The sequence below is a fragment of the Hyaena hyaena genome, unplaced genomic scaffold (assembly GCF_003009895.1).
Source record: "Hyaena hyaena isolate Hyena2069 unplaced genomic scaffold, ASM300989v1 scaffold_570, whole genome shotgun sequence".
NCBI lineage: Eukaryota > Metazoa > Chordata > Mammalia > Carnivora > Hyaenidae > Hyaena > Hyaena hyaena.
The window spans coordinates 1,180,963-1,206,387 of NW_024081201.1; the positions used below are offsets into that span (position 1 = coordinate 1,180,963).

A 25,425-nucleotide genomic window follows, 5' to 3' on the forward strand; every position below is an offset into this window, starting at 1 on the left:
TCTATCCCTAAATTATTTCCATTTTATTTTTTTAATGTTTATTTACTTTTGAGAGACAGAGACAAATCATAAGCAGGGGAGGGGCACAGAGAGAGGGAGACACAGAATCTGAGGCACTGAGCTGTCAGCACAGAGCCTGATGCAGGGCTCCAGTGCACAAGCCACGAGATCATGACCTGAGCCGAAGACGGACACTTAACCGACTAAGCCACTGAGGCGCCCCAAAATCTTTCCATTTTTATGTTTAGTGTTACTCTTAGGAAAAAAAATGAAATTAAATTTAATGACTCCGAATCACTTTTTTTGTAAATTCCTTGGAGACTAACATGATCTCTTAATTTATATTTATACCATCTAGGTTTTCTAGTATTCTCATTGAGAACCCAGGTTGGGAAGGAGTCCCCACAGGGCCATCCAAGAGGTCCCTTAGCTTTGCAAAGGATAGAAATCAAATGCAAACCAGAGAAAGTGAAAGCAGAGTTTATTAAATAGCATGAATAACAGAGTATGGCAGACCGAGTGTCTGAAGGACACGGAAAGGAAAAGAGAATGAGTCCCTTCATTGTTTAAGGCTAGGGCTTATATTGGAAAGGGGTCCGGGATACATGTTCCTTCAGGAATCTAAGGAGGGTCCAATCAAAGACAAGTGGTAGTTGAATAATAGTTGTTATTTTATAAATCATAGAAGGTAGGGGGTGTTGATGCCAGCATCAGCCGAGGTTTTTTTGAGGCTAATGTCCTGGAACATGTTGGCTGATCTGGTTCTTCTTCGATGTTATCAAGTGTTTGGGGGCCCTGGGACAAAACTCAGAAAATTATTAACGTCCTTGTTTCCCCCTGGGGTGGGAATATGGCTTCTTTGGTTTTTACATAGATAGAAAGTGAAATATAGAACATGAATAAATAGGGCCCAGCAAGAAAACAGAAGAAATGGAGCCTTTCTAAAATGATTTCCTTCAACTTCCCTACTGAAGCTTCACTGTCTAGATAGTACATTTTTGCTCAGAAATTTCTTCTTAGTAAATGAATGAGTGTGTGTATGGGGTGCTGCTTATTGGTATATTAATTCTCCATGATTTCTGACTCCAATTTTTTTTCTCAATGTAATTCTTCAAGACATCAGAACTATAGTTAATTAAAGGGATACACGTTGCTACTGGAAGAAAAAGGTTGTGTTTTGGGCAGAGATTTGCAAACGAATTATTAAGGATGAAAATTTAAAGCCACAGACATTGAACAAGACTTTAGAATATGTGTTCTGGGAGGTTTTACTGATGGACTGTATGAGGAAGTAAAAGATGTTGCCTTATTACCAACGGTGTTCTTTATTTAATGTATCCCAAAGAATACATTTCACAAGATCAGTAGGCACCAGAGAAAGGATGTGTTACCTGACACAAACAGCAAGCAATAACCTATACATGATTTTATGTGTTTTGTTTCCTTTTTCTCCAGGCTGTTCCAGTGTGCCTTCCCTTGAACCTTGACAAAAATTATGAATTACTTTACTTGGCAGAGCAGTTCATAGGGGTGGTTTTATACTTAAAATTTCGTTTGCCGGAAATCACCAGGTGAGGAACCAATGTCAGTGACAATCTTTAGAGGTAAAAAAGTAAGGACAGAGAAGAAGTGACCAAAAAGGTATGAAATGTATGAAATTGCACTTCCAATTAGATAATTTAGATATATTATCAATCAGATGATTTAGGGAGCCCTAAAGTTAATTCACCTCTTCACACATGTAATTTTCATGCTAAAATCATTTGGGTGACGTTTCCCAATGATCATTTTACCTTAATCCATCCTTCTTCGTTTTCTAGTAAATACATATTTACTAAGAAGTTGAGAAAGTAGATTTAATATATTTGTGAAATTTTCATTCCTTTCTAAAATAATTTTTTTAAATATTTTTTATTTATTTCTAGGAGAGAGAGAGAGAGACAGCGTGCACAGGGGAGGGTCAGAGAGAGAGGGAGATACAGACACTGAAATTGGCTCCAGGCTCTGAGCTGGCAGTCAGCACAGAGCCCGACGCGGGGCTCGAACCCACGAACCGCGAGATCATGACCTAAGCGAAAGTCGGTCGCTTAACCGACTAAGCCACCCAGGCGCCCCTAAAATAATTTTTTAAATGTCTTTATTTTATTTTGAGACAGAGAGAGAGACAGAGTGTAAGAAGGGGAGGAGCAGAAAGAAAGGGAAACAATCTGGAATAGGCTCCAGGCTCTGAGCTGTCAGCACAGAGCCCGACGCAGGGCTCAAACTCACAACTGTGAGATCATGACCTGAGCCGAAGTCAAACTTTCAACCTACTGAGCCACCCAGGCACCCCTTCATTCTTCTTTATACATGTTATAAAAACTAAGTAATAAGAAAGTACTTGGGGCACCTGGGTGGCTCAGTTGGTTGAGCTTCAGACTTCAGCTCAGGTCATGAACTTGCGTTTCATGAATTTGAGCCCTGCATCAGGCTCTGTGGTAACAGCCCAGAGCATGGAGCCTGCTTCAGATTCTGTGTCTCTTTCTCTACCCCTCCCCTGCTCGCAATCTGTCTATTTATCAAAAATCAATAAAGATTTAAAAAAAATTTTTTTAAAGAAAACACTTCATGTATAGCCTTTAGAATATAGTTATATTCATGATTACCTAGGAAAATTCATAAGATTGCTTAAGTGGTATTTTAAAGAAACACATCACATGATTTTAGTTGACTGAGTAGCTTATCTGCTATTCCTGTAGTTAGGTTGTCTCTAGGGAAAGAATAGTTGTTTATGATTTAGTCATGATTCTTCTTTAGCTGTCAAATTTTTTCAGAGTCATACATGATTGAAACTAGAAAAAAAGAAATTAGATTTGTGTTGCAATAATAGGGAATGTATTTGAGATTGATTATAGAGTCCATATATAGAAATAATTAGATAAACATGCATATGTACAATTTAATTCATTAGATATGTGAATGATTAGTCATTAAATAATTCAATAAAATTCATAGAAATTGTATCATTAAGGAACATTATTCTAAAATTCACTAATGTGATGGTGCTCCTTCAACACTCTTTTATCCACCAAACTTGTTTCTTTTTCCCTTTTAACATCTCAGCAAATAATATCGTCTAGTGACATAGACTGGAGGCAACATTTCCTTGCTAAGATAATAATGAGAATGAGAGAGAAAAAGGTTAATTATTGTATACGTTTAGTCACTGTCAGGGGGATGCATTTCTGACAATTCACAATAGCTTGGGCTCTAAAATGGAATCAAATAAGCCAAACTATTATTTTTTCCAGTATTTATTTGTTCTTTATTTATATACTTTAAACTTTTTATTATAGTATAATGTATATACATATGCAGAAATAAACACCTATCTTAAATGTACAGCTTGATGAATTGTTTATAAGCTGCCACCTGGTAACCAACACAATGAATAGCTAGTGCTTTGTTGCTTTTTTCCTTTTTTTTTTTTTTTCGCAAATTCCTTCAGCTCAGTCTCTAATGATCAAATACTTATCCCACCCTAAAGTTAACAAATTCACTCTTCTTTTTCATTCTACAAAACTTCAGAGAAAGAATGAATTGTTCCCCAGTGTATGCTGATGTATTCCAGACAGAAAGAATATAGAACACAACTCTTTGTGTTACTGGTGTAGCATGATTTTGCAAAGAGAAGGAAATTATCTCCATAAGAGGATCAACTTCTGGAAGATCCTGAGCATACACAGATTTGCGTTCTGACAAGATAATACCTGCTTCACATCTGCAAACTGTGATGATTATGAAATAGAGGTCCTTATCCTAAGCAAAAATAAATAAAATAATCTTAATCAGTAAATCCTTACTCCATTGTTATCTGTCCAACATACTTCACTCCATATAACCTCTTTAAAATATTTCTTTGGGATTCTAAAGATTAAAACATTTATTTCATCAGCTTTTCTTTGTTCTATTTGAAGTTAAGTCTGCTCCCCATTGCATATATGGTGCCTCTGTTACTATCACTAGAAGGTAAGGGTGTGGCTGGGATTCTTTCTTGCCTTTCTTGGAAATTATCTGAAGTCCTGACTTTTTAACTTAAATCACCTTTATTTTAACTTAACTCAGTGACTAATAGTTATACAACTATTTTTTTTTCTATTCTGTTTGTCTTTTTTCAATCATTTTGATTTGCTGGTTTCTTAGAAATGTTAATGCTGATTTTCATTTCAGTGTCATAGGGGACTAATCAATACGTATTATTTTTTCTTAAAATTTATTTATTTTGAGAGAACAAGAGAGAGGGAGAGAAAAAAGCATGAGAGGGACAGGGACACAGGAGAGAGAAAGAATCCCAAATAGATTCTGCACTGTCAGAGTGGAGCCTGATATGGGGCTCAAACTCACAAACTGTGTGATCATGACCTGAGCCAAAACAAAGAGTCAGACGTTTAACTGACTGAGCTGCCCAGGAGCCCCAATACATGTTACTTTTTAATTCAGCATTTCTAAGATATTCCCCTGTAATAGCTACATATGTACTCAGGGTCTTAATAGCAATAGGCATAGCCAGAACTCAGGTACCCCAAAAAACATGGCTAGATTATGTCTTTTAAGGTCTTCTTCCATGTGCTCTAGTTTAGTGATTTATACAATGAAAGCTTTGGAGAATTCTTTAAAATCAAGCTAAGAGATCTGATAGTTTTTTACTTTATGTTTCTTACCACACACGAAGGCTTAATTACGTTTGCAGTTATCCAGATGCTGTTTTGTGTATCTGTGAGTGATTCCTTCCTGACATATATATGAAGTCACAGGGAAAATAGGCCTTTTGATGTATAAGCCAATCATGAGATTGTAACATCTTTTACTAATCACAGATACAGCCAAAAAAAAAAAAAAAACAATCTTAATATCAGATTATGTAGTGTATAAAAAGCTCCAGGAGAGATACAATATATCTAATATTTGTACATCTGTATGAATTCCAGCCTTTACATGAGTACCTTCAAAACAAATGCCAAAAAATGATGAAAAGGTACCAAAGCATCTGTTCACTGAGGAAAGAGTCTCCAAGAATAAGCTTGAAAGTATAATAACTTGATTTTGTTTTGTTTTGTTTTTAATGTTTTATTTATTTCTAGGAGAGAGAGAGAGACAGTGTGAGCAGGGGAGGGTCAGAGGGAGAGGGAGTCACAGACTGAAACAGGCTCCAGGCTCTGAGCTGGCAGTCAGCACAGAGCCCGACGCGGGGCTCGAACCCACGAACCACGAGATCATGACCTAAGCAAAAGTCGGACGCTTAACCGACTAAGCCACCCAGGCGCCCCTAATAACTTGATTTTGAACACACACAGAGCTAGAGATAACACATGAACAGTCTAATTCTGCTCTACTTTTTTATTAATTCCAAGAAAGAAAATACTTGAGTCTTTCAACATATTATTTTTTGCTAGTATAAGAGAAAAAGAATAATGCATTGAGCATTCCATATTTTTCTATTAAGGCTCTCTCTTTGCCCATTCTGTAGATTTTCAGCGGAATTTGATTTCCGGACCTATGATACAGAAGGTGTTATCCTGTATGCAGAATCTCTTGACCACTCATGTTGGTTCCTGATTGCACTTCGTGATGGGAAGATTGAAATTCAGTTTAAGAATGGATATACAACCAAAATCACAACTGGAGGCACAGTTATTAATGACGGTCTGTGGAATACGGTATGTCTTACAGAATTCAGAAAGAATATCTCTACTTTGACACAGTTTGTTTAACATCATTAATAATTTTTATAGTGATGCCAAATCAAAATGGAGTTTGATTTATTTGATGTTATATGAAGTATACTACATACACTGTAAATCCTTGAAACAGCCTGAGAAATAATAATGTCACAGAATATATTTAGGATTTTTGTAACTGAAATTGCCTTCAGTTATTCGCTTAAACTACTCTATAACTTTTTACCTTTTTAATGGCTGTTATTGGTGTCTCTCCTATACGTTATTAGCATTCATAACAGTGCTGTATATATATACTATATATAGCACTCATAACAGTTTATGCAAAGATATTACTGATCAAGGACAAATATACTGAGTAGACACCAACATTTTTTAAATGAAAGAGAAATACAATAGTAACATAGAAAAAGAGTAATACATTTAGTAATTAATTCAATTTTAAATATTAGCATATAGATAAGGAGGAATCAATTAGTATAAAGAGTATATATTAGCCAATACCAATTACAGTGCTTAGAAATTAGCATTTTTAGATAATCACTAAAAGTGAGCCTAAAATGAAATTTTTCACAGGGGGATTACTGTTAGTCTATAATGAGGAGAACTCTTCTGCAAGAGTCATTGCTATTTTCAGCAGGTACTAACTGAGAACTTAGCTTCACCTTAGAATGTGGTATTCAAAAGAGACACTGTCTATGCCTATGGGATCTGACAAGAGGTCTATATTGAAAAGACATGTGAAGTCATCACTAAATTATTTCATTTATTTACACACTCACACTCATATATTCAAGAAGCCTTCAGTGAACATTTTTTAAATGCTAAGTTCCTGGGGCACCTGGGTGACTCATTCAATTAAGCATCTGACTCTTGATTTTGGCTCAGGTCATGATCTCACGGTTTGTGAGATGGAGCCCTACATCAGGCTCTGTGCTGACAGTGTGGAGTCTGCTTGGGATTCTCTCTCTCTCCCTCTGCCCCTCCCCCCACTCACATTCACATGTACTCATTCTCTCTCTTTCTCTCTCTCTCTTTCAAAATAAACTTAAAAAAAGAGAATTTATGAAAATGCTGTGTCCCTGAGTTCAAGGCACTAGAACGATGGCAAGAGATTTTCCTTGCTCTTGAGCCTGCTTAGTACCTCACAATTTAATAGGTGATGCTGCCTTATGAACTAATACAATGTAATGTGAAATCATTACAGTACAGGTGGCAAACAAAGTACAGTTGGGCACAGAGGTAGTTTACCAAAAATGGGGCTATCTGTCCTTTAATAGCAATACATTTGGGGCTCTTGACTCTTAAATACACTTTTTTAAAGTTTATTTTAATTTGAGAGAGACAGAAACAGCGCAAATGGGGGAGGGGTAGAGAGAGAGGGAGAGAGAGAATCCCAAGTAGGCTCTACACCACCAGTGGAGAGCCTGATGTGGGGCTCGAACCCATGAACGGTGAGATCATGACTTGAGCCAAAATGAAAAGTTGGACGCTTAATCAACTGAGCCACCCAGTTGCCCCAGAGCTCCTGACTCTTAACAAAATAGTGTCTGCACATGATCAGATGCAACTGCCAGAAAAATCACTAAAATTTTCTGGCTTCTCCAAATGATTTCATTAGTGTAGCTTTGCTGCTACATCTTTCCAGCTGCATCTATATGTAGAATACTGTGAGTACAGCTATTCCTCCACTGTCCTGAAGAATACATTTTTAAGGTTTTTAAAAATTTATGTTTTGAATGTTTATTTATTTTTGAGAGAGAGAGAGAGACAGAGCACAAGCAGGGGAGAGGCAGAGAGAGAGGGAGACACGGAAACCAAAGCAGGCTCCAGACTCCGAGCTGTCAGCGCAGAGCCTGACTCGGGGCTCTAACTCACGGAACCATGAGATCATGACCTGAGCCGAAGTTGGACAGTCAACTGAGTGAACCACCCAGATGCCCCATTTTTTAAACTTTATTTATTTTGAGAGAGCAAGCGTGAGCCAGGAAGGGCAGAGAGAGAGGAAGACAGTTTCCCAAACACACCCCACACTGCCAGCACAGACCTCGATGTGAGGCTTGAACTCATGAACCATCAGATCATGACCTGAGCCAAAGTCAGATGCTTAACTGACTGAGCCACTCAGGTACTCCTGAATAATACATTTTATTGCCTCTATCACCTATCTAAAAATCACTAAAATTACTTTTTCAGCAAAAGAGAGCAAACAGAATTTTTCCAAGTAATTGATCCAAATTGAAATTATCAGCTGTTTGAAGGAGAATTTAGATACCTTTTAGGTAATATGGAATATATATAAAAAGGTAAATGTTTACCTGTGAGGCTAACATCTTGAGTTGCAGATAGTGTTTACTAATGAATTATCCATGAATGTTATGTGAGAAGCAGGTTTCTGGACTGGATAGAAGGCAGCTACTCAGTTCCATACATTTTGCCTCCTAGATTTATGATCTTTATTAAAAAGAAACTATTATTTAATGATATGCCCATATTTTAAATAAAACACGGAATTTCTCTTTCTACATTGAATACAACTTGACATTAAAAATTTAAGAACAATAAGTAAATCAGAGAAAAACTTTAATCTGGTAATAAATTTGATGCTGGCTAGTTTTTAAAAATTCTTAATTTGGGGGTGCCTGGGTGGCTCAGTCAGTTAAGCATCTGACTTTGGCTCAGGTCATGATTTTGTGGTTCTTGGGTTGGAGCCCCACATCAGGTTCTGTGCTGACAGCTCAGAGCCTGGAGCCTCTTTCAGATTCTGTGTCTCCCTCTCCCTCCGCCCCTCCCCCACTCATGTTCTGTCTCTCCCTGTCTCAAAATTAAACTTTAAAAAAAAAATTTTTTTAATAAAAATTCTTAATTTGTTATTTTAGTAATTTATGAATTTTCTCCCCCACCATATATGTAGGATTTCTTTTCTCCCTATCTTTCATTTAAAAAATATTATTTCATAGTAATTTTATCATTTTATAATTTTGACGCTTTGTTAATAAACTGTACAGTGTCAGACACACTATGTAGACACAGAAATTATCTCAAATAAATACATATTTTAAGTAAAAGCTTTAATTGACAAAGTTAAGTTATATTAATCATTAAACATTAATACTTAAGTTACATTAAGTGAACTGGACTGTTCACTTGGTACCATTTCCTTCACTAAATTCAAACAATTTTAAAAGTTCACATCAAATACTTTAAAAATAAGAATTTAAAATGTAGAACTTAGGATTGTGGTAATTGAGATAAACAGAACGTGGGTGATTGTTAATTAAAATGGCTATAAATCAGAGAAATAAATATTGCTATGTCGTTATAACATCCCATATTTGGGTATAATTCTAATATTGGCAGGAAATCAGTACTTTGTATCATAATTTTATTCATTCAAAAATATATTTATTGAGTGCTTTATGTGCTCTTTCTTCGTCTAGGTGGTGAGGCTACAATAGTGATTAAAACAAAATCATGCTCTTATGGAGCTTGCATTCTCGTGGTGAGATATTCACCACGAATGAATGAACAACTAGCTATGTCAGACAATGGTTAGTGCTAGGCGGCATAAGGAAAGCAAGGCCCGGCAATAGAGAGGCATGATGGTGAATGCATGCGGGATCAGGAAAGCCATCTCCAATGAGATTACATCTGACGAGATTTGAGGGCACAAGTCATGAGAAAATATGGGGGGAGATGATTCTGTGCCATGTGAACAGCAAGTATAGAGCAACAGGCAACCGGATGTGATTGTTGTATCTGAGGAACAACACAAAGCTCAGTACAGATGCAGTGGAGTAAGGGAGGGAGAGAGGAGTAGAAAATGAGGTTAGAAATGTGATCTGGAATGAAACCAGTAGGGCCATGGGGACTCTATTGAGAAATCAGATTTTATGCTAAGTAGAAAGACCTAAGATGATTTTGAGAAGTTGCATGATTTAATTTGCATGTATGTTTAAAGATATTCCTAGGGGCACCTGGGTGGGTCAGTTGATTCAGCTTCGACTCTGATTTCGGCTCAGGTCATGATATGGTTTGTGGGATCGAGCCCCACGTTGGGCTCTGCACTTATAGTGCAAAACCTTCCTTGGGTTCTCTCTCTCTAGCTGTCTCTCTGCTCGTCTCCCACTCTTGTGTGCATGCTCTCTCTCTCTCTCTCTCTCAGAATAAATAAACATTAAAAAAAAAAGATAAACCTAATCAGGACATGATGGCTTTGTGGAAACTAGATAGTAGAGAGTAAAAATGGGACAGGATATGAGCTTATGAGACCACTGGACCACTGTAGTAACTCAGTAGAGAGAACAGGGCGTCTCTGACTAGAGTGTTGATGGTAAGTAGTGAGAAGTGGCCAGATTCTGGATATACTTTTGAGCTCAGCCTTCAGTTTAAGGTAGATAAAAATTTTTGAATATTCAACATAAAGAGAGGTTTAAAAGCCATGAGATTGATTATAGTTTATCTCTGGTTCTAAACTCTGTCTCATCCAGTGCTCATATATTCATAATTCTCCTTTCCTGTCCTCTAATGAAACGCATCAATAATGTAAGCTACTTTTGCATATTCCTATTAGAAACCAATATAATACCCTAATTATTATACAAAGAAATAAAGGAAAGTAAATCATAAGAAAATAATATGTATTTCAATATATAAGTGCTCAAATACAAGTACAGTATTTGTCAAAGTTTGCTCCTATATGTAGAATAATGTGAGAGCTGCAAATGAAGACTCATGCTGGTGTATTGTATTGGCAATTCAAATACCATAAATGCATAGATGGTATTACCATCAGTAAAGGTAATTCTCCAAAATAGTGAGAAACTCTTGGTAAAGATCCACACAAAAAACGTCAATTTATCCTTGGTTTGCAAGACTGTTGGGGACCATGAGTAGCTCAGTCTGTTAAGTGTCCGAATTTGGCTCAGGTCATGATCTTGCAGTTTGTGAGTTAGAGCCCCATACTGGGCTCTGTGCAAACAGTTCAGAGCCTGGAGCCTGCTTCAGATTCTGTGTCTCCCTCTCTCTCCTCCACTCGTACTGTGTCTCTTTCAACAATAAGTAAACATTAAAACATTTTTTAAAAAGTAGTGAATACTGAAATGGTACAAAAAATGTTTTGTTTCATATATACCAAACTCAGATAAGCATGAGTACACCCTACATGAATATCCTGTAGAGCTATCCTGTAGGTTTGCAGGATATTGGATGTTTTACTGTTTATTTTGCATGATGATCCTCCCTATTACAGGATATCCAGCATCTTGCAATGCCAGCATCCTACTCATTGCAACAGCTAAGTACCCTCCCCACCCCCAAATTTTCCAGATGCCCAAGAGTGGGACAGTAGAGCCCCATTTAAAAATATTTGCATGACTAGGAGGAAAAAGGTCTGAGGACTGAGATCTGGGGCTTATCATAGAGGTTGAAAAGAAGAGGAGGAACCCCCAAAAGAGACAGAGGAGGGGTAAGACTTCTAGAAGCAAGCTAGACTGAGGTTCTAGAGGCCAGCTTAACATCTTTCCAGGAGGGAACAGTCATTTGAGTAAAATGATGCTGATTGGCTGTATTGAGGACAGAGCATTGACCAACTTGAAATCTGTAAATGTCACCAAAGTTATTTTACTTTAGAGCATAATTTTTCTTTTCCTGTTATGGTGCTTTAACATGCCTACTGTTTCACTTCTATTACTGATGAATAAAAGAAGAGTTTGCATTTTGAGTGCTAGAGTTTTGCTTGAGGAGATGGGTTCTTCAGGTTGCCTTTTGGGAGGATTTTTTTATTGCTGTTTACTATCACTTTCAACCTTTTTAGAAAACCCAAACCACTTTCAAAATTGGAAAAACCCAATTTAAATTTATGTATTGTGCTTCCTTATGATCTCAATTACTTTTGATTTTTGAAATAAAGTATAAATTTGTGTAATGAACAGAACACTGGAGATACTAATTTCAAATAATTTATATTAAGAATTTATTTCCATTATTGATTCTATATGTATACTTCTAGACAATTGCAAAATAAGAACACTTAAAGGTTTCCTAAGATTTTGTAGAATGACACACTGGGGTTGAAAGATGTATTGTAATTGGATATTTAAATTTAAAAGAATAATATTGATTTTTTTACTTTAAAATATTCACTTAATTTTCAGACAAGAATTATCACTTTAAAACACATTTTTACCACCTTAATAATAAATTAGAGATTTCAGTGGGTTTATAATAAAGTATAACTTTAAAATGATTATTTTGAAAAAGTATTTACTGGAATAATAATGGAATTTTTTAATCTTAGTATTTCAAATGACATGCAGTGATGTTTGGCTGTTTGATAATTTCTGTATTTTTAATTGTAGGTCTCTGTGGAAGAATTAGAAAACAGTATAAGTGTTAAAATAGCCAAAGAAGCTGTAATGAATATAAATAAACCCGGAGGCCTTTTTAAGCCTGCAAACGGATTTCTAGAAACTAAAGTTTATTTTGCAGGATTACCTCGGAAAGGGGAGAATGCACTCATTAAACCGGTAATGATCCGAGCTTACATCATTTACCATGGATGAATTCCTCTTGTCTGTAATAGATTTGAAGATGTGTTTTTCTTAGAGTCAAAAGAAGTTATTTTGTTGAACACACCAACTGTGACAACTTGAATTGAACAAGGAAAAATAACATAGTGATCCTTGAAATTGTATTAAGGAAATGAATGTAGTGTTTTTGAGCCCATTTAACCCCCCAGTGTTACTCGTGGAGAAGTAGGCCTTTCCAATTCTCAAGCATCAGTTAAGTGTTAACGTGAGAACTGTCCATATTCAGCTATTGCAGATACAAATACATGTATTTGAGTTCAAAAAATACAATATTTTGTAGAAGCCAGTCAAAGAATTTTCTTAGGTCTACTTTAAGACTTAAATTTGGGAGATAAAGTAGAACTTCTAAAAATCTTAAAAAAAATCTTTGCTGGGAGTACAACTTCAGCCTGTCATAAATTGAAGTTCTATATAAAAGATGATTTTCTGCATATTATGCTTGTCTAATAACCATGGAAGAGATTTCATGAAGGAGACTAATCACTGCCCTTGAAGAGTTTTAAAAATTTCATTTGAAGTCATGGGCCTGCCAATTATACTTGCTGATTTACCTTAAATATTTACTATTTTATATCCATCTTTTACTCATGGCAATTCAGTTACCATAACTTTTGAAAGATTTCTGCAATATGATATAAAACCTGAATTAGTTAACTCATGTCAGAGTGAATATATCCGTTCCTTTGAAATTGATAAATCAAGACACTTTAAAAGTAAAATAAATTATTCAAAAAATATTTATGAAATGGTTACTGTGTGTCTTGAGTCTGGTTGGATGCTTTCTTGGAGACTAAAGAAAGCAAACACTTTTGCTCCTGAAGAGGGTCAGTGCCTGATGACAAGACAAACCTATATTGTAAATGCAATTAAAGAAAGCAGCTTACGGCCCAAGGCCACAGCTAGTAGCATACATGGAACTTGGAGCAGAAAAATTATCTCTGGATGGGAAAGGCAAGTAGGGCTCAAGGTGTTAAAAATCATTAGGATCCCGGTGGAGGTCTGTGATGGCATAAACTCCCTGTTACTGAAAAAGAAGAATGCCTTAAAAATTAGATAAAATTAAAAATATTTAAAATATTTTAAAATGTTATCAAAGAAAGGGTTTTCCCTCTAAGTGAAAACTGTATCTGTAATCAGTTAAACCACTTCTGAGTCTGACTTGTTTCAGATGCACTCCTTGACCTGTATTTCAATTTGTTAGATTAACCCTCGTCTGGATGGATGTATACGATCCTGGAATTTGATGAATCAAGGAGCTTCGGGAGTAAAGGAAATTATTCAAGAAAAACAAAATAAGCATTGTCTTGTCACTGTGGAAAAGGGTTCCTACTATCCTGGTTCTGGAGTTGCTCTGTTTAGCATTGATTATAGTAAGTGATTTCTCATTTTACTTCTCATTTCTCATTAATGACTAAATTTGTTCATTGGCTAACTGCACTAATTCCTTCAGTAAACATTATTCAGTACTTACTATGTGCAAGGAATAGTGTTAGGCTTATTCATAGTGTTTTATATATATATGTATATATATATGTATGTATATATATATAACATACATGTATATATACATATATATAACATACATATATATACACATATATGTGTATATATATATATATACTGCAAAAAGCTAATATATATATACATGTATATATATACATATATATATGTTAAAAATCATTAGGATCCCAGTGGAGGATCCACATACATATATATATATATATATATACATATATATATGTATATTAGCTTTTTGCAGTATATTAGGGGGAAAAGAAAGTAGAATATGCTTATATTCTTATTTAAAGATCATTGGCACATAACCTGATTAATTTCAAGTAAATTCGATTAACCTAAGGTTCACCAATTGTATTGAGTTGTATTGAGTCTACTAATTAATGCATCAAAAGGATTCATCATTCCTGGTATTTTCATGTGATTGTTTTTTATTTATTCATTTATTTAAAAAAATAGTTTATTCTCAAGTTGGTTTCCATATAACACCCAGTGCTCATCCTCACAAGTGCCCTTCTCCATGCCCATCAACTCCCCTCCCCCACCATCCCCATCAGCCCTCAGTTTGTTCTCAGCATTCAAGAGTCTCTCATGGTTTGCCTCCATCCCTCTCCCCCCAATTTTTCCCTTTCTTCTCCCCCATGGTCCTCCGTTACGTTCCTCCTACTCCTCCTATACGTGCAAACATATGATATCTGTCTTTCTCTGCCTGATTCATTTCACACAGCATAATATCCTCTAGTTTCATCCCTGTTGCTACACATGGCCAGATTTCATTCTTTCTCATTGCCATGTAGTATTCCATTGTATAGATAAACCACATCTTGATCCAGTCATCCATTGATGGACACTTAGGCTCTTTCTATGTTTTGGCTATTGTTGAGAGTGCTGCTAGGAACATTGGGGTACATGTGCCCCTATGCATCAGCACTCCTGTATCCCTTGGGTAGTTCCTAGCAGTGCTATTGCTGGGTCATAGGGGACTTCTATTGTTAATTTTTTGAGGAACTTCCACACTGTTTTCCAGATGGGCTGCACCAGTTTACATTCCCACCAACAGTGTAGGAGGGTGCCCGTTTCTCCACATCCTCGCCAACATCTAGAGTCCTCTGATTTGCTTATTTTAGCCACTCTGACCGGCATGAGGTGGTATCTCAGTGTGGTTTTGATTTGTATTTCCCTGATGAGGAGGGATGCTGAGCATCATTTCATGTGTCTGTTGGCCACTGGGTGTCCTCTTTGGAGAAGTGTCTGTTCATATCTTCTGTCCATTTCTTCACTGGATTGTTTGTTTCTCTGGTGTGGAGTTTGGTGAGTTCCTTATAGATTTTGGATACTAGCCCTTTATCTGATATGTCATTTACAACCATCTTTTCCCATTCTGTCAGTTGCTTTTTAGTTTTATGGATTGTTTCCTTTGCCATGCAGAAGCTTTTAATCTTGATGAGGTCCCAATAGTTCATTTTTGCTCTTGATTCCCTTGCCTTTGCGGATGTGTCAAGTAAGAAATTGCTGCAGTGGAGGTCAAGGAGGTTGTTTCCTGCTTTCTCCTCTAGGCTTTTGATGGTTTCCTGTCTCACATTCAAGTCCTTTATCCATTTTGAGTTTATTTTTGTGTATGGTGTGAGAAGATGATATAGTTTCATTCTTCTCCATGTTGTTGTCTAGTTCTCCCAGCACCATCTGTTAAAGAGGCTTTCTTTTTTGCATTGGATACTCTTTCCTGCTTTGTCAAAGATTAGTTAGCTGTACATTTTTGGGTCCAATTCTGAGTTCTCTATTCCATTGGTCTATGTGTTTGTTTTTGTGCCAATACCATACTATCTTGATGATGACAGCTTTGTAGTAGAGGCTAAAGTATGGGATGGTGATGCCTCCCGTTTTGGATTTCTTCTTCAATATTACTTTGGCTATTCAGGGTCTTTTGTGGTTGCATACAATTTTAGGATAGTTCGTTCTAGTTTTGAGAAGGATGCAATTTTGATTGGGATTGCATTGAATGTGTAGATTGCTTTGGGTACTAATGACATTTTAACTATATTAATTCTTCCAGTCCACGAGCATGGAATGTTTTTCCATTTCTGGTGTCTTCTTCAATTTTCTTCATAAGTTTTTTATAGTTCTCATCATACAGATCTCTTATATCTTTGGTTAGATTTATTCCTAGGTATTTTATGGGGTTTTTTTGATGCAGTTGTGAATGGGATCAGTTCTTTGATTTCTCTTTCTGTTGCTTCATTGTTGGTGTATAAATGCAACCAATTTCTGTATGTTAATTTTGTACCCTGCAACTTCGCTGAATTCATGGATCAGTTCTAGTAGGTTTCTCGTGGAGTCTGTTGGGTTTTCTATGTAGAGTATCATGTCGTCTGCGAAAAGTGAGAGTTTGATTTCTTCTTTGCCAATTCTGATGCCTTTTATTTACTTTTGTTATTCCTTTAATTGCTGATGCTAGGACTTCCAGCACTATGTTAAACAACAGAGGTGAGAGTGGACATCTCTGTCGTCTTCCTGATCTCAGGGGAAAAGCTCTCAGTTCTTTCCCATTGAGGATGATGTTAGCTGAGGGCTTCTCATAGATGGCTTCTATGATGTTTAAATAAGTTCCTTCTATCCCGACTTTCTCGAGGGTCTTTATTAAGAAGGGATGCTATATTTTGTCAAATGCTTTTTCTGCATCTATCGACAGGATCATATGGTTTCTATCTTTTCTTTTATTGATATGATGTATACATTGATTGAATTGTGAATATTGAACCAGAGCTATAACCCAGGAATGAATCCCACTTGACCTTGGTGGATAATTCTTTTTGTGTGCTGTTGGATTCGATTTGCAAGTATCTTGTTGAGGATTTTTCATCCGTATTCATCAAGGATATTGGCCTGTAGTTCTCTTTTTTTTGCTGTCTCTGTCTTGCTTGGGAATCAAAGTGATGCTGGCTTCATAAAATGAGTTCGGAAGTTTTCCTTTGATTTCTATCTTTTGGAATAGCTTGAGAAGAATGGGTATTAATTCTGTTTTAAATGTCTGGTAGAATTCCCCAGGGAAGCCATCTGGCTCAGGGCTCTTATTTGTTGGGAGATTTTTAATAACTGATTCAATTTCTTCACTAGTTATGGGTCTGTTCAGATTTTCTCTCTCTTCCTGTGTGAATTTTGGTAGTGAGTGTGTGTTTGGTAATTTGTCCATTTCTTCTAAGTTGTCCAGTTTATTGGCATATAATTTTTCATAGTATTCCCTGATAATTCCTTGTATTTCTGCGGGGCTGGTTGTAATAAGTCCATTTTCTTTCATGATTTTGTCTGTTTGAGTGCTCTCTCTTTTCTTTTTGAGAAGCCTGGCTAAAGGTTTCTCAGTTTTGTTTATTTTTTCAAGAAACCAACTCTTGGTTTCATTGATCTGTTCACCTTTTCTTTGGTTTCTATATTGTTTATTTCTGCCCTGATTTTTATTATTTCTCTTCTCCTACTGGGTTTGGGGTGCTCTTGTTGCTCTGCCTCTAGTTCCTTAGAGTGTGCTGTTAGATATTGCTCTTGGCGCTTTTTCTAATTTCTTGAAATAGGCCTGGAGTGCAATGTGCTTTCCTCTTAGGACTGTCTTTGCCACATCCCATAGAGTTTGGATTGTTGTGTTTTCATTTTCATTGTTTCCATATATTTTTTAATTTCTTCTCTAATTGCCTGATTGGCCCATTCATTCTTTAGTAGGGTGTTTTTAACCTTCATGTTTTTGGAGGTTTTCCAGACTTCTTCCTGTGATTGATTTCAAGTTTCATAGCATTGTGATTGTCAAGTGTGCATCGTATGATCTCAATTCTTTTATATTTATTGAGGGCTGCTTTTTGTCCCAGTATGTGATCTATCTTGGACAATGTGCCATACGCACCTGAAAAGAAAGTGAATTCCATGGCCTCAGGATGTAGAGCTCTAAATATATCTGTCAGATCCATCTGGTCCAATGTGTCATTCAAGTCCATTGTTTCTTTAGTGATTTTCTGTCTAGTTCATCTATCCATTGCTGTAAGTGGAGTATTAAAGTCCTCTGCAATTAGCACATTCTTATCCATAAGATTGTTTCTGTTTGTGATTAATTGTTTTATATGTTTAGGTGCTTCCATATTCGGTGCATAGACATTTATAATTGTTAGTTCTTCCTGATGAATAGACCCTGTAATTATTATATAATGCCCTTCTTCATCCCTTGTTACTGTCTTTAATTTAAAGTCGTTTGTCTGGTATAAGTATAAGCTACTCCAGCTTTCTTTTGACTTCCAGTAGCATGATATATATTTCTCCATCCCCTTACTTTTAATCTGAAGGTGTCCTCCAGTCTAAAATGAATTTCTTGTAGACAGCAAATAGATGGATTTTGGTTTTTTATCCATTCTGCTACCCTATGTCTTTTGATTGGATAACTCAGCCTATTTACATTCAGTGTTATTATTGAAATATATGGGTTTAGAGTCATTGTGTCATTTGTGGGATTCATGCTTGTGGTGGTGTCTCTAGCATCTTGCATTCCTTGCAACATTTCCCTCAGAAAGTCCCCCTAAGGATTTCTTGTAGGGCTGGTTTAGTGGTGACAAATTCTTTCAATCTTTGTTTATTTGGAAAGACTTTTATCTCTCCTTCTATTCTGAATGACGGGCTTGCTGGATAGAGGATTCTTGGCTGCATATGTTTTCTGTTCATCACATTGAAGATTTCCTGTCATTCCTTCCTAGCCTGCCAAGTTTCAGTAGATAGGTCTGTAACCACTCTGACAGGTTTCCCTTTGTATATTAGGGCCATTTTCTCCCTAGCTGCTTTAAAAATTCTCTCTTTGTCCTTATATTTTGCCAGTTTCACTATGATATGTCGTGCAGAAGATGATTCAAGTCACGTCTGAGGGGAGTTCTCTGTGTCTCTTGAATTTCACTATCTACTTCCCTCCCCAGGTTGGGGAAGTTCTCTGCTATAATTTGTTCCAGGACTCCTTCATCACCTTTCCCTTTCTCTTCCTCTTCTGGGATTCCTATGATATGGATATTATTCCATTTGATTGTATCTCTGAGCTCTCGAACTCTTCTTTCATGTTCCTGGACAGTTTATCACTCTTTTTCTCAGCTTCCTCTTTTTCTGTAATTGTGTCTTCTAAATCACCTATTCTCCTTTCTGCCTCTTCAATCTGTGCATTAGATGCCTCCATTTTATTGTGTATGTCATTTATAGCGTTTTTTATTCATCACAACTATATTTGAGCTCCAAGTCTTTTTAGCAGTAGTTTCTCTGGTGTCTTCCATTCTTTTTTCAAGCCCAGCGATTAATTTTATGACTGTTGTTCTAAATTCTTTTCAGTTTATATCTGTTTTGAGCAGTTCTTTAGCTGTCATTTCTTCCTGGAATTTATTTGGAGGAGAGTTCTTCCGTTTCATCATTTTGGTTAGCTTTCTATCTCTTGTTAATTTTAAAAGCCTGTTGTGTACTCTGCCCCTGCGGGTTCTGCTGTATTAAAGAGGGCTCTTTGACTGTCCAGGGCCTGTCTATTCAGGAAGTATTCTTTGAATGGTGTCTCTTGGTTTCTCTTGTTGAGACTTTGGTTATTTTGTTTCCCTACTAATAGTGGTATATGGGACTCTCAACCATGTATACTTTGGCTTGTTTCTTAAGGAAGCCCTGGAAAAAGAAAGCAGACAACCACACAGGGAACAAAGGTACACAAACGCACAGACAAATCCAATAAACATGCAAACTGACAAGGAAAAAGAAAGAAAAAAAAGAGAGGACAAAAAACAAAACAATACAAAAAAGAAAATAAAGAGGAAGGAGGGAAGACAAATAATAAAAATTAAAATTAATAAAAAATTGAGAAAAGAAAAGAAAAAAGAAAAAGCCCAAAAGGCAAAGGACAGTATAAAGGCATAAAACCAGAATTCCCAGCTACAAATAAAGAGCAAGGTGTATGCAGTGTTGATGGAAGAGCATATACAAAGAGAGAAATGACAGGTTGGGGAGGAAATTGGAAATGAAATGATCAGGCAGAGAGACTAAGAGGCATTCAGAGAAACTATATAGTCTGATTACTTCAGAGAGAGAGAAAAAGGTAGTGGTGGAGGTGTAGAGCGTACATCTAGAGAATGGATTAAATGTGATTGTTTAAGCCAACCAGTGACCAGAGTGCCCTGACCAACAGAGTGGAGGATTACGAATGAGAAAAGAGAGATTGTATCTGAATTGAAAGGATTATCTAGGATTAATCATGGCAGTGCATCCATGTTGGTCTTGCCCCTGGCTCAGGTAAACAACAACAACAACAACAAAAAATAGTTCTCTGGCGGGGATGGGTGTGGTTTGGTGTAGGCAGGTCTTGCCTCCACTGTGTCCACTGGCCGCTCCCTGAGCCACCTTGGTGTTGTGGGGAGAAGAATGGTGTCGCCCCAGTCCCTTCTCAACCAAACGTTGCGATTCCCCCCTTTGGGTCCGATCTCCCTGTGTGGAGGACATAGCCAAGGTGGGCTGAGTTCTATGCCCCACATCCCGCCTCGTTTCCAGGTCCCAGTCCATGGGCTTTGCTTATACCGCCCAAAAGCGTCTGGCAGGTCGCTGCTTCCCTGCTGCCGGGGGTTGAGGTGGTGGGGGGGAGGTGTTGCAGCCTCAGATCCGCTGGAGTCAAGCAGCGATACAACTTGGGATCCGAGGCCTCCGCGCCCCATATGCGTGCGGGGAACGCAGCAGCCTCAGGCCCACAGCGTCTGCGCTGCCGCTGTGGATGGTGCTGGGAGCGCAACAGAGCAGTTTTTCCTGGTGCCTTCTGGGACCGGGGGCACCTAGTTCAAAGTCAGCACCCCAGCCAGAACTAAAAAACACTCTTTCCAAGCTGAGGTTTTTGTCTTCTCCAGGGACAGTTCAATAAGCAGTCTCAGCTTGTCTTTCCTTTCCCCTCGACTCGCTGAGGCTCATCACTCACCGCAGCTGCACGCAAGCCATGTTCCCTCCCCTCCCTCCGTATCTCTGGGTCCAGGCCACTTTTATCTTCCCCAGTTCGCACTCATGCACTTATGAGGTTTCCTTCCCAGTGTGCTCTGCGTCTTTCTCTTCAGAAACTCCTGTGGCTTAGTGTCCTATGACTTCAGGCCTTCTTTATTTGAGAGATGGGTGCAAGCGAAATGCACGGAGCTCCCTACTTCTCTGCCATTTTGCCGGCCCCCCTCTCCATGTGATTGTTTTTTAAAATGTCCACCCCTCTGTTGAAATTCCCTACTTCTCTGCCATTTTGCCGGCCCCCCTCTCCATGTGATTGTTTTTTAAAATGTCCACCCCTCTGTTGAAATTCCCTATCTGTCCACATTTTCTACCTGAGCCTTCAACTTATTAATCCTAAGTATTTTAAATTCCATGTCTAATAGGTCCAATATCTGTGTCATATCTAAGTCTGGTCATGTTGATTGCTTTATCTCTTAACCATGTGTTGTTTTTGTTTCCTTCTGAATTGGATAATTTTTGGTTTAAAGATGAGCATCTTATGTAGAATAGTAGAGACAGATAAATAATATTTATGTCTGGAAATGAGCATCTTTCTGCTTTTGCTAGGCCCTTAATAAGGTGGTTGAATCAGGCTTATCCAGAGTTGAGTTACTTAAGCTTTCTTATTTCCAGGAGTACCCTTCAAATTCCCTTATTGTTACCTTGTGCTTATGGTAGGCAATGGTTTGCCAGAGGATTTTTCTTAATAGCTGATCTCTCCTTAGCTTTAGGTATTCTGTTTAGGATACCTTAGAAAGTGTCTCTCCATGGTCTTGCTTCAGCCCAGAAGACTGCTCTTGTTACTTGACATTTGCTAGCATGGTAGCAGGATCTGGAGAGCATTCTCTAATGTTCTATCACAGACTCAGTGATTGGCAGGTGTTGTATCCCTGGACTTTTCATTGTCCCCCTCCCAACCAGTGGGGGAGAGATCTAACAGTCAACACTCAAGATGTCTTTCTGCTCCTTTTCTGTGGTAGGTGCTTTTTGGTTGTTTGTTTTGTTTTTTCCAGTTTCCTTTCCCTAACTCCTCATGTGCCTGCCGTTTCCAGTGCTTCTGTATTCTCATATGAGCCACCACTTGGAATTTAGCAGTTAATATTTTTATTTAAATTATTCTTATCAAATTATATAGCATCTAGGTGTCTGCTTTGGGGAAGAGAGTAAACTCTTCCTGTGTTTTCATGGAAGCACTTGTCTTTCTTCAGATTTCTAGTTAGTGGCTCTGCAACCTCAGCTCTTTGATAGTTGATAGATAATTAGTCTTTTGTTATTGTTGTAAGGCTGGGAACAGTGTTATTCCAGTTTTTTCCAGAGTCTAAGCAGAACAGGAACTCTTGCCAGACTGACCTAGGTTTTTGCATTTAAAAATAGTATTTCTGTAACATCCTTGGGATACATCTTTGTATTTTTATATGATTAATTCTGTAGGAGAGACTCTTTGGTTATGTCCATCAAAGATTATTCAAATGTATATCTTCTGTTGCTTGATTAGATTCTTTTCCAAAGATGTTTTATGAATTTATACTTTTACCAACAGAATAAGACAGTTTCTGCTTGAGATTTGTTCCCAATCTGAGAGTTGAGAAATTAAATCTTGTAAATCTTATTATCCAAATTTCTACTGAAGTTGAATATCTCTCCACATGTTTATTAACTATTTTTATATCTTAATTATCTTATTAGGTTCTTTGTCTTTTTCTGCTTAGGAGTTCATTATTTGAATGACTAATATTTTGTATTATAAATTTAATGTTAATCTGATAACTCTGCTCTAAGAAAAAATTATATATATATATATATATATTTTAATGTTTATTTTTGAGACAGAGTCAGAGTGTGAGCAGGGGAGTGGCAGAGAGAGAGGGAAACACAGAATTCAAAGCAGGCCCCGGGCTCTGAGCTGTTAGCTCAGAGCCCGATGCAGGGCTTAAACCCATGAGCTGTTAGCTCAGAGCCCGATGCAGGGCTTAAACCCATGAGCTGTGAGATCATGACCTGGGCCAAAGTTGGATGCTTCACCAACTGAGCCACCCAGGCACCCCAAGAAAAAAAATGTATTTTCAATGTGTTTATCTGCAGTCTAACAAAAAAGTATTGCTACAGTTTTAAGGACAAATCTTACTCTGGTACTTTCTGTATTCTTAACATGAATTAATGCAATGTCTTTAACTTTAGTTCTGTTTTGTATATGAAACATTTCTTTTAAATGTTTTAGTTAGGGTTGATGACTGAATACAGGAAAAAGCTAGGCCCACAATAATTTGCTTGAAGGAAAATCTCGCTAAAAAGAAGATGAAAATAGTTATATTGTATCTGATAAAAATCACCTTCATAAGTAATTAGTTATTTCATTCATGGATAATTTGAAAGTGACTTTTTAAAAAAAATTTATATTCAAATTAGTTAGCATATAGTGCAATAATGATTTCAGGAGTAGCATCCAGTGATTCATCCCCTACATATAACACCCAGTGATCATCCCACCAAATGTCTTCCTTAATGCTCTTTTGCCCAGTTAACCCATCTCCCTACCCCAAACCCTTCCAACACTCAGTTTGTTCTCTATACTTAAGAGTCTCTTATTTTTTGTCCCCCTCTCTGTTTTTATATTGTTTTTGCTTCCCTTCTCTTATATTCATCTCTTTTGTATCTTAAATTACACATATGAGTGAAGTCAAATGATATTTGTCTTTCTCTGACTGACTAATTTTGCTTGGCACAATACACTCTAATTCCATCCACGTTGTTGCAAATGGCAAGATTTCATTATTTTTGATTGCCAAGTAATATTCCAGTGTGTGTGTGTGTGTGTGTGTGTATACACTACTTCTTCTTTATCCATTCATTAGTTGATGCACATTAGGGCTCTTTCCATATTTTGTCTATTGTCAATAGCGCTGCTATAATCATTGGGATGCATTTGCCCCTTCAAAACAGCACACCTGTATCCTCTGGATAAATACCTAGTAGAGCAATTGCTGGGTCATAGGGTAGTTCTATTTTTAATTTTTTGAGGAACTTCCATACGGCTTCCCAGAGTGGTTGCATCAGTTTGCATTCCCACCAGCAGTGCAAAAGGGTTCCTCTTTATTCACATCCTCGCAAACTCTTGTCATTTCCTTAGTTGTTCACTTTAGCCATTCTGACTGGTGAGAGGTCGCATCTCATCATGGTTTTAATTTGTATTTCCCTGATGATGAGTGATGTTGAGCATCTTTTCATGTGTCTATTAGCCATCTGGATGTCTTCTTTGGAAAAGTGTCTTCATGTCTTTTGCCCATTTCTTCACTGGATCATTTGTTTTTTTGGGTGTTGAGTTTGATAACTTCTTTATAGATTTTGGATACTAACCCTTTATCTGATATGTCATTTGCAAATATCTTCTCCTATTCTGTTCATTGCCTTTTAGTTTTGTTGATTGTTTCCTTCACGGTGCAGAAGCTTTTTCTTGATGAGGTCCCAATAGTTCATTTTTGCTTTTGTTTCCCTTGCCTCCAGAGATGTGTCAAGTAAGAAGTTGCTGTGGCCAAGGTCCAAGAGGTTTTTGCCTGCTTTCTCCTCTAGGATTTTGATGGCTTCCTGTCTTATGTTTAGGTGTTTCATCCATTCTGAGTTTATTTTTGTGTATGGTATAAGAAAGTGGCCCAGGTTCAATCTTCTGCATGTTGCTGTCCAGTTCTCCCAGCACCATTTCCTGAAGAGACTGGCTTTATCCCATTGGATATTCTTTCCTGCGTCGTCAAAGATTAGTTAGCTATGTGTTTGTGGATCCAATTCTGGGTTCTGTATTCTGTTTTATTGATCTAAGTGTCTGTTTTTGTGCCAGTACCATATTGCCAGATGGTGACTAACTTTTAAATTAATATTTAATGTTACATTATAATCTCTCTACATTTGTAAGTTTATTTTAGTTTGAGTTTGTTAATATTGTAAATTTACTTATTTCAAAATTTCAACTTATATAATATATATGTATATATTTTTTTCTCTTGGGTGAAAATTCAAGAATTATAATGAAAAAATGTAATAGCATTAGATGTGGCTAAATGGAAGATCATCTTGTCAAGGGTCTTTATTTTCTCCATTCACATTCACCTTTTCAAAATCTACAAGTGGTATTTGGACTATTGTTATATATTACTTCTTATTAAATAAGGAAGACTTCAAATTGTGAATTAATATTTTTAGGAATTACACTGTTTTGGAAACATATCAAGTCAACAAATATTTGTTGAGTGACTACTGTGGAAAACAAAGTGGTAGAAGAGACATGTAGGGCCTGCACTCTAGTGGGATAGACAATTAACCTAGTAATGAATAAAAAGAATGTTAACTATTATGATAAGAGAATCACAGAAGAAGAGTCCCTTTTAGAATTTCAGAGTCCAGAGTTGATTTCAGAGTCTTTCTCTACTATCAAACTATCTAACTTCCCTATTTGTGTAAATCCTGTCCTCCCCCCTGCTTTGAACTGAGCCCCCCATGATCACCATGATGGAATGGTGATCACAGCTATAACTGTGTTCCCTCAGAAATATTATAATAAATTCGGTGAACTTCCTTCTAAATTTGTGCTTTCAAGTATAACCACTCTGAGA

General features: G+C 37.1%; 1 protein-coding gene across 1 annotated transcript in view; it reads left to right on the forward strand.

Moving 5' to 3' along the window:
• Positions 1–25,425, forward strand: part of PROS1 (protein S) — a 77,221-nt gene that overhangs the window by 44,921 nt on the left and 6,875 nt on the right. Inside the window, exons 9-12 of the mRNA XM_039256390.1 lie at positions 1,456–1,571; positions 5,507–5,696; positions 12,077–12,244; positions 13,509–13,677. Coding sequence (XP_039112321.1) covers positions 1,456–1,571; positions 5,507–5,696; positions 12,077–12,244; positions 13,509–13,677 — 643 coding nt within the window. The remainder of the gene's footprint in view (positions 1–1,455; positions 1,572–5,506; positions 5,697–12,076; positions 12,245–13,508; positions 13,678–25,425) is intronic.